Consider the following 9,305-nt stretch of genomic DNA (forward strand, 5'->3'; position numbering starts at 1 on the left):
CAAAACAACAGACACATTTAACTCTTTAACGTCATCGGTACTTGTAGTTGAACTACCGTGATCGTATTTCTTCTTCAAGCTGTGGTTTCTAACAGAACAATTGTCCATATGTTCCTGTCGCCCCCCGCTGGACACACAATGAATAACAGCACAGATTATTTCTTCAAAACATACAAACTAATCTCCGGTACAGTAATAGCGGACGACTGTAAAAACAAAACGGAAGACAAAACAAAAAGGTGAAATCAAACGAGGCTTGTGGAACAATGGAACATCATTAGTGTGGAGATTCACCATGCTTGAGTGTATGTGTTTTTCTTCCCTAAATCCGCAATGGCGATGTAGGCATTAAAACAAGAGTCCATGATCACTGTGGAAGCTGTGGATGTGTGTACGTCAGTCGTGGTGGTGAGTGGTGGTGGTGCTGCTGTGCGTCTAGGAGTCTTCTTCTCCGTTGAGACTGTCGGCATCCTCGTCTCTCTCCACGTGCTCGCCTTCCTCCTCCTCTTCCTCCTCCTCCTCCTCTCTGTCTTGACTCTTCACCTGCAGGGGTTGGCGATAGAAAGAAAAAGGTTCATAGTTATGGGATTTATACAAACGTAATCAAGAGGCAAACGGTGAAATGTCAATGATCTGTCAGTTCTCAAAGTCAGGGCTGTGGCCTCCAGGGGGCACTGCCAGGGGGGCCCAAACAGAATGATGAGAAAAACATACACATTAACATTATTTTGCCAGTTTAACCACTGTCAACCCGGCATACCTATTTTGGGCATGTCATAAAATCGCCAAAATCTTTCTAAAATATGTTACAATGGGCCTTTCAGGTACGCCTTGTACCCTATGTACAGTATATTGCAACATACATTTGTTGTAATTTTTGAATGAATATTTGACGTTTTTCAGAAAACTTAGGTCAGGATTTAGAAGGCGTTTTTAGAATCGGTATCAGGTCTAAATGGGTTAAAAGTGGTCGATCTTTGGTAGAACCTTGAACAGGGTCTCTGCAGGTTTGGGCAAGTCAGATTTAAGACTTTTAAAGCTACTCAGAATTATATTTATCAATAACGAAAAAGTGCAATCGATCCTTTTAGTTGTTGGCAAATTGTTGTCAAACATATTTTTGGCCAATCAACCAGCTTGTCATCTCCCTCTTATAGCCCTCTTTTCTATCTCACCTCCTCCTCTTCCTCCAGCAGGTCTGCCTCATCTTCTTCCTCCTCCTCTGAGTCGTTCATCTCCTGGTTCTCCCGCTCCCTCTTGATGCCCTCGTCCTTCTTGCTGCTGGAATGATGGGGTGATGTCACTTCCCCTGGCTCGGCCTTCGAACTCTTGGACTCTGTGGGAACGGGATGAAGCGAGAGGCTCACAAACACGGCTTTGAATACAAGTCTAAGAATGTCTCAGGGAACCCCCGAGTGTCTGGGTGTTAACACATAAAACAGGCTTCTGCCAGCATTCTCAAGCATTCCGACTAATCTTTCAAGAACCACCAAGAATATTTATCTCCAGCATGATTGATCCCCTGATGGATGCTAATCATGGGAGGGTGGTTTCACTGTGCTTCCGTGAAGAAGAGAAAAAAAAGTCATTGCGACCTCTTGTTCGCTTGTTATAGTGTTGATAATAGCATGTTTTGCCAAAAATACATAGTAAAATACAGGGGCCGAGATACAGAATATTTCCCAAATACTTTAACCAGGAAGTGAATGGAGCAGTAAATCTTTGGATCGCGTTATCTCCTGGTTCTGTGTGAGCCATGACGGTATCTCCGTCATTTTAAAATGATGGAGATCTCCGTCAATGGCGGTGAACGGGTGGATTTGAAACGATTTTTTGTAGATCTGCGGTTACTGCCATTATGCTGATAGTCCTGCTAAAGTATACTGTCTGTCAGGGTGGGGATTTAATGTGACCAGCAGAGGGTGCTAGATTCTAAACCATTCTAAACCATGTTGACATGTTCCTCTGCAAGTTTCTGCATTTCCCCATCACATAGCGAACACATACGTAGTCTGCAACATGATGGCTGCCTTACAAGAATACTATTAGGGTAAAATGTAGCTCAACTGAGAGTGCAAAAACTGTATTTGCCATCTCCGTCAGTTTACCTGGCTTCTTGCTGTGGTCCTTCTCCATGCGCTCCAGACTCTCCAGCAGGTAGTCCACCTTGCTCTTGATCTGGGTCAGCTCCCTTTTGATGGTCTGAAGCTCGTCCACCTTCACTGGAGGGGGAAATCAATTCAGAATTAATAAACACGATTAAATTCAGTGGTTTTCAAACTTCTTTCATGTCAATGACCCAAAGTGGCCGCAGACCCCCATCAGAAGATATTTTATGCCAGGTACACCTATACAAGATTTGAGTTCAAAATGTTCAAACAGCCTATGTAAATGGGGTTAAAGAAGAGGTTAAACCGAATTTGATGCTATATCAACACATTCTCCTGGGGACAGCCTGAAACCCCAGACCCCACTTTGAGAATCACTGCTTTACTCAATCAACAGTAACACAACATTCTCTGCCTACAGAAGACAACAAAGCTCTAGACCACTGGTTTAGTAACATTAAAATAGATACAGTATTTTAGTACAGACTAGTTATTTTTTAGCACTATTATTCGTGGATTAAAGTAAAAATAAAAGTCTCACGACCAAATGTGCCATTTGTGAAACAGTGTGAAAGGAGCCCCCCCCCCACACGTTAGTGCTGTTTTGTAAACAATTAATACAATGTAAAATTGTGTTTCAGTAATATTGTTCCTGTTGTTCATACTGCCAACCAGGTGAAGAAATCACAGATTGAGGCTTTTAACATTTGCTTTTATGAAATATCCCAGACCATTAGGATTTTATGGAAGATGCTTCTGCACAAATTGCTAGTTTGACCACTTCAAATGCTCTAATCTTAAATTAATAACTGAAAATAGCCTATCTACAAGTGCAACGCCTTGAGAGCTTGTAGATTGGCTATTTTCGCTGAGCAACATGCTTTGGAATCCAAATGACTGAAATCAGTCGTGGCGACGTGAGAACTTGAATCCATGGTTCTGTCAACAGTGGAACGTACTTGCTCTGGATGAGGACGTCCGCTGGCTGCTCTTGGAGGAAGAGAAGTTGGTCTTGGCGCGTCTGCTTCCGCCGCCGCTGATGCTGACCCGCGGGCGCTTGGGTGGGATGACGGCACGCGACAGTGGGGGCGGGGGAGGGGGCACGCGGGACGGGTACGCGTACACTCTAAGAACAAGAGAAAGCAGAGCACATTGAAAAATCAAAGCAACGATGGTGGGGGCGTTTGAGACAACGCAGAGACGTCATTGGTTATCGTTTTCTCCAGAGGCGTAGGTCTGTCACGATTACAAATTTAAGTCGACGATTAATTATCACTCAAATAATTGCGATTAACAATTTAATTGTCATTATGAATAAAAATTACATTTCCGTTTGGCTTTTAGCTTTCAGAAACAAAAGTTGCACAGGGCAGACATGACAAATAACACATATTTAATTACTTTATACTTAAAAATAAACATTAAATAGCAGATCTATAAGCTCAAAACGCGTCGCGACGCGTTTTGTGCTCATAGATTGGCTATTTCCACTATTTTTGATTTTTTTTTAAATAAGATTTTTTTTAACATGGAATTGATTATGAAGATTATGCAAAAAGTATTGCGATTATATAAAATAATTGCGATTAGACGCTGATTGTGACAGGCCTACAGAGACGTTTCACAAATACATCTGAAATATTCTCCTCACCGATCATAGTAATCTCTCTGAAAGTCGTAGTCGAGGTCAAAGGAAGAACTGCTGCTGGAGAGGAAAATAAACAGGATGAGGAAATGGGGGGAAAAATGGCTGGATCATATGAGACAAAGTGTTGTGTCCTGAAGTTGCACGTCGTGGAGGGGTGCAGGGGCTCACCTGTACATGTCTCCAGCTGTACGCTTGCCTGTGCCTGGGGTCTTTGACCTGTGGGGCTTGGGTTCTCCAGCCAGGTTGATGTCTGACGAGCAGGACAACACAGGACATTACACATCATTTCGGTTTGCATTTTTTGGAAAAGGAAAAGTACAAAAGGTCTAAGCCAGTGGTTCTCAAACTTTTTTTTCAAGGAACCCTGAGGGTCCCAGGACCCCACTTTGAGAACCACTGATCTAAGCTTTTAACCTCACTGCTAGGTATTAATTCATTCATTCTTACGCCACTGTCAGCATTTTTTAAAATCTTATTTTGACGATCTACTGAGAGCAACGGAAGCTATGATGTGGACACGGATGTAATCAAAACCGCGATCGTCCATTCTGTTGTTATCGGCAGTTGAATATGGCTCGTTTATAAAAAAAGAACAAGAAATCTGAGCTAAATGTGTGTCTAAATGTGTTTTTCTACATCTCATAACATAGGATCATAGGTCACATCCGTCCATTCCTTTTCTCGCAGTCAAGGGATCATTCATAGGTTGCGGAAGAGCGCCCTCTAGCGTAGATTTCCCCAAAAGAATAAGCTTTTATTTGAATTGACGTAGATCTACGTCAATGGCAGTCAACGGATATATTTGAAATGACGTAGATCTACGTCAATGGCAGGGAACGTGTTAAATGCGGTGAACCCGATTGCATGTTCTTACACGGCGGGTCCTTACCAAGGACCTGTCCAACGATCATGCGGCCATCCTCGCTGGTCACGGCATTGCGGGCGTTCCTCTCGTTGGCGAACTGGACAAAGGCGAAGCCCTTGTGGACGGAGCAGCCCACGATCTTGCCGTACTTGGAGAAGATGGCCTCCACGTCGGCCTTGGTCACCAGCAGGGTGTTGAGGTTGCCGATGAAGACGCGCGAGTTGAGGGAACGCGGGTCTGTCTTGTTGGTGACGTTGCTGGCCATCAGGGCAGCAGCGGAGGTGGGCGAGCGACTAGTGCGGAGAGAAAGAAAGTGGAGAGCGAGAAGGAAGGGAGGGAGGAGGAGATTGTAAAACTCATTTTTAGTGGCAGCGAAGGGCTGTACTTTCTCTGTGGAGGTCCACTACTCCCAGGGGTGCCTGTTGAGTGTGAAGCTGGGCGGTGCTTAAACTGCTCAGCCTAGCTGCCCTGGAAGAATAAGCGGCATCATAAATACACAAAACGTATCAACTCTGTTGAATGTTGATCATCTGCTGGAGACACAGGCAAACTGATCCAAGAATTCTCTAGAAAACATTAAAAAAAGGCCAAAAACATAGAAGTGATCATGAAAAGATAAATACATGACATTAAAAAAAAGGTTTAGATAGGTGTAAACTCCCCAGTCCACACCGTGGTGTTTGACTTTAATCTGCACCCATGAGCCATTACTACCATGCACCCCTTGTGTGTGTCATGTGTGAATTGTATGCTAAACTTAATTATATTAACCACTTAAAGCCTATATACTTTGTTGACCGGGATTCCCCAGGGGCCCCCTTCCTTTTTTCCCTCTACACTAAATCTATTCATCAATAAATTAAATACATTCTGAATGTTCGCCTATTAGGTCAAGTCCATTATAGGCCTGACACAATTATTACATAATCGTCTAATCGCAATTATTTTTGCATAATCGTTTCCATGTTGAAACATTATCATACATTTTCAAATATTTAAAAAAAAAGCAGAAATGGCAGATCTACAAGCTTACAACGCGTTACTTTGTGACGCGTTGTAAGCTTCAGTTATTTCTGCAATTTTTACATGATGATTAAATATTACATATCTATTTGTCATATCTGCCCTGTGCAATTTTTTTTTTTGAAATAAAACTGTTATTCATGTGTTCCAATGTTCAACGCCAAACACGCAATTAAATCATCAATCACAATCACTTGAGAGACTCGTCAACTTAAATTTGTAATGGTGACAGCCCTAACCCATTATAGGTACGCTAGCGGCCATGTGGTCAAGTATCCAACCCTTCTCACTCGTGATTCAGGGAGAGTTTTGCTGTATGATTATCACAGTTGTCCCTACACTGCAGTTTAATTCCTGGATTCTAGAACAAGAGAAAGCAGAGCACATGGAAAAAAAATCTAAGGGCGTTTGAGACGACGCAGAGACGTCATTGGTTATCGTTTTCTCCAGAAGGGGTTTCACGAATAAAAAAAAAAAATCTAAAAAAAATATTCTCCTCACCTGTCATAATAATCTCTCTGAAAGTCGTAGTCTTCCTGGATTCTGGAAGAAGCATTGGTTGTAGGTTAGCATGCAGTAACAAATACTACTTTCCATGTGCCATTCTTTTAATCATAGCTTGTCTGTCCATCTTCATCCATGCAACTGCTCAATTGGTGAAAGAAATGGTACCTTTCATGCGTATTTACCGTGTCAGCCTAGATCATGGAAAAGAGCCCATGATCTGGTGCTGGACAACTGGTATCTTAAGCAGTTTATCGATCAAGAATATGGGTGGACAATGTCCATGCTAAAAAAAAATCTCTGATGCTGTCTGTGTAACTCACTGGATTGGACAATAATACTATTATAGAAGTGCTAGCATTCATGGTACCATCTGGTGCTTTACATTAAAAAAAAAGTATCCATCATCAAATGTTTTATCCAGGCAGAAAACATGTAGCATGTGAAATGTAGGTTCAGTTAAACATTAGGGAGTATGTCCTGTAAGCAACAGTGATAACAGGAGAGGCATTATCACCAATATGCCCCGGTGACAAAGGAGTTAAAGAGGCCATCACTCACTCCATGGCGTCTTTGTGGTGGGACGTCGTCTGTCTGTTCTTTCTTTGACACTGTGGGTGAGTGTGTGTCGGCCTGGTTGTCTCAGGGGCTGGGGTGGGTGCTCTCGGCAAACTATAGCACCTTCACACTCTGGACCCCCGGGGGATTTATACTGAGGCGACAGGAAACACACCTCAGTCAAGTTGTACAGGGTTTATATGCTGCCAAATATGACCTGGTTATGGTTTATGGACACCACTGAGTGGAACACAGGACAATACAGGTCAACAATACAAAACGTTAAATGACCATTATCTGTGTGATTTGAATTGAAGGCAACACATATGGAGTGGACTGTTTCATAGTTCATGTGATAGAAGCAAAATGTTGATCTTGGGTGTTAAGAATGTTCAGCTTTTCAGGGTTGGACAGCCATCAAGAAAACAAAACAAAAGAACATTTGTCTAAATGATAAAATTCGGCCTATCCAGTTTTATTAAAAGAATATGGGTAAAAAGGTGCATTGATTGGAGGTACGGTAGGCCTCTTGTACACTCTACACTGCAAATTCCTGAGTGTCAATTTTAGTAAAAATGTACCCATACGCCAAGTTAAATTAACATTCAGCTGTTATCAACATCTGATTCTGATATGCAAATATGCTAAATTGGGATTAGACCACATTAATAATTAACATCCTACTCATGTGGACTTAATATGCTCCCTTGTGGTTAGCCTGCATGACACAATGCTCAGTGTTTATGTTCAGAATGGTAAGGACAAAGTAAAACCACATGGCAGCAACGACTTCCAAGTGGTTTTGATGTAAAATTCCTCTTTCAGGGACCTTAGTTGAGTTCACAATGAAGGGCTTCAAATTTAACCAAATCTTAACATACTTGCAGTACATTTGGAAATGCAAATCGCTATGGCAGACCACTGGTTGCTTTACGGTTTGAGAAACTGTTGAAAATATGAAGGTTGGGTTAACGTTTATCTTTTACTAGGTATGCATTTTTATGTCATATGTCCAATCGATCAATTGCATTATAATGGGCATGCAGTGTCATCACACAAGTCAAGCAATGCCGATACTGCGGCATAATATAACAAGCAGCTAGATATATGTACTAAACATACAGCTGTCTGTTCAAGGTCAATACATCATAAACATTCTGTCATTTTGTGGGATCATTTTTTTCAAAACATGGCCTAATGTCTAAATGCACATTTTAAGGAATTCTAATGTATAATATAATTGTTTCCAGGGACCATCCACAATTTAGTCCACTCTATAGGTGTAGCCGTTTTGTAAAATGTTTTGTTTTTTAATCATTCCCTGATGTTCTGAGCAAGACATTTTCATGTATATGCCTTGGGGAATTATAACTCTGGAGAATCAAGGTGTGGGATTCAAGGACTGTGTGTCAATATTATAATAAAAATATAGCCATTGATAAAATGCATCATAGTCTTTTAGGATCATAACTTTTTAATTAATGGTGTGTTTTTGTGTGTGCTTGTAACAATATGTATTCTCTCAAAACAGTCCAAAATTCCCAAAGTCCAAAAAACAAACACCTCAAAAAGGGAAAGAAAAAAATAAAATATTGAGAAAAATCGATTCCACAAAAAGACAGTAGCTCACACTACACCTAGATAAAATAGGGCAATGAAAAAAATCTCCTCCCCCACGGCCGTCGAACTCCTAGAATAAAGACACAATGACATCTTTATTCTAGACAAAAAACAGCGCCATCTGCAGGCTCTGGCTGGTTAAAGCAAGCAACCAGAGGCCCTGCATCAGACACAAAACCAGCTCTGCCAGACAACCACCATTTTACCAGCAGCACTGAAAACAATAATTCACAGTTGTTACTAATCTTTAAAAAAAAAACGCATAACAGTTGCATTACATGTAACGTCAATGCACCGAATGAACTGGCTCGACTTGAAACCAGTTAGCTATTGTCAAACAAACACACCGAAAGCTAACGGCCGTTAGCCAGATTATGCTAACTGTTAGCCAAATGATGCTAACCGTTAGCCGGTGAGGTGGTTGAAAAGCTGCCAAAAAAACAACAATTCACTGAAAACGAGACTTCAGAATCGTTGGACGAAAAATATGACTAGGAGCTGCAAACAAAAATTAAGAATAAAATAAAAACACACAAAAAAAGCTGCAAGTCAGTCCAAAAATGTTGAATTACTAAAAACCCACAATAGTTGACCGTTTGTTTGGCTCGAGCTTTAGCTAATAGCTAAAGCTCGAGCCTTAAATGCGCCGTTTAGCCAAAGCTCGAGCCAGAAGGCTCGAGCTTTAGCTAAACGGCTGCTACAAGGCAGCTAGCTAGCTGCTCCCCTTTGCTTCGCTCCCACAGCTTCACCCGCAAAAGAGAAAAAGCATCGTGTGGAAAAATAAAAAACAAAATCCAAAAAACAAAAGCAAGGAAAAATGAGGGGGAAAAAACGTCTGTTGAATAAAAAATACTCACCACGAGGTTTAAAGAGTAAAATGGACGTGATTCGGTAAAATCTGTGTGAGAGATAATGTTGGCACTAAGCGCGCAGCTCGACCCCTGACTGCTTTAGCCAGCTAGCTGCTAGTGGAACAAAT

At 41.6% G+C, this 9,305-nt stretch overlaps 1 protein-coding gene across 5 annotated transcripts; it reads right to left on the bottom strand.

Annotated features, from left to right (window-relative positions):
• Window positions 1-312: 312 nt before the first annotated feature.
• On the bottom strand, window positions 313-9,305 carry LOC311045411 (heterogeneous nuclear ribonucleoprotein C-like). 5 transcript variants are annotated; one of them, XM_084057267.1, is made up of 10 exons: window positions 9,184-9,305; window positions 6,710-6,860; window positions 6,146-6,187; window positions 4,646-4,914; window positions 3,925-4,006; window positions 3,760-3,810; window positions 3,068-3,234; window positions 2,109-2,222; window positions 1,176-1,336; window positions 313-543 (listed from the first exon to the last, which is right to left on the bottom strand). In XM_084057267.1, exons 2-10 carry the CDS (start codon window positions 6,712-6,714, stop codon window positions 436-438), a joined length of 999 nt encoding a protein of 332 aa, XP_083913393.1. In that variant the 5' UTR covers window positions 6,715-6,860; window positions 9,184-9,305; the 3' UTR covers window positions 313-435. The 5 variants fall into 5 exon arrangements, with proteins under 5 accessions (XP_083913393.1, XP_083913392.1, XP_083913391.1 ...); XM_084057266.1 differs by having other exon boundaries at window positions 3,760-3,813; XM_084057265.1 differs by having other exon boundaries at window positions 4,631-4,914.

Source organism: Gymnoscopelus microlampas (assembly GCF_963454915.1).
Source record: "Gymnoscopelus microlampas genome assembly, chromosome: 5".
Taxonomy (NCBI): Eukaryota; Metazoa; Chordata; class Actinopteri; order Myctophiformes; family Myctophidae; genus Gymnoscopelus; species Gymnoscopelus microlampas.

What these genes read in the sequence shown, in the direction of transcription:
- LOC311045411 (XM_084057264.1), bottom strand. An exon ending in CAGAGAGATTACTATGATCG is followed by an intron (nt 3,235 to 3,759) that starts GTGAGGAGAATA and finishes TCTTGTTCTTAG; the next exon opens with AGTGTACGCGTACCCGTCCC. An exon ending in GACGTCCTCATCCAGAGCAA is followed by an intron (nt 2,223 to 3,067) that starts GTACGTTCCACT and finishes TTCCCCCTCCAG; the next exon opens with TGAAGGTGGACGAGCTTCAG.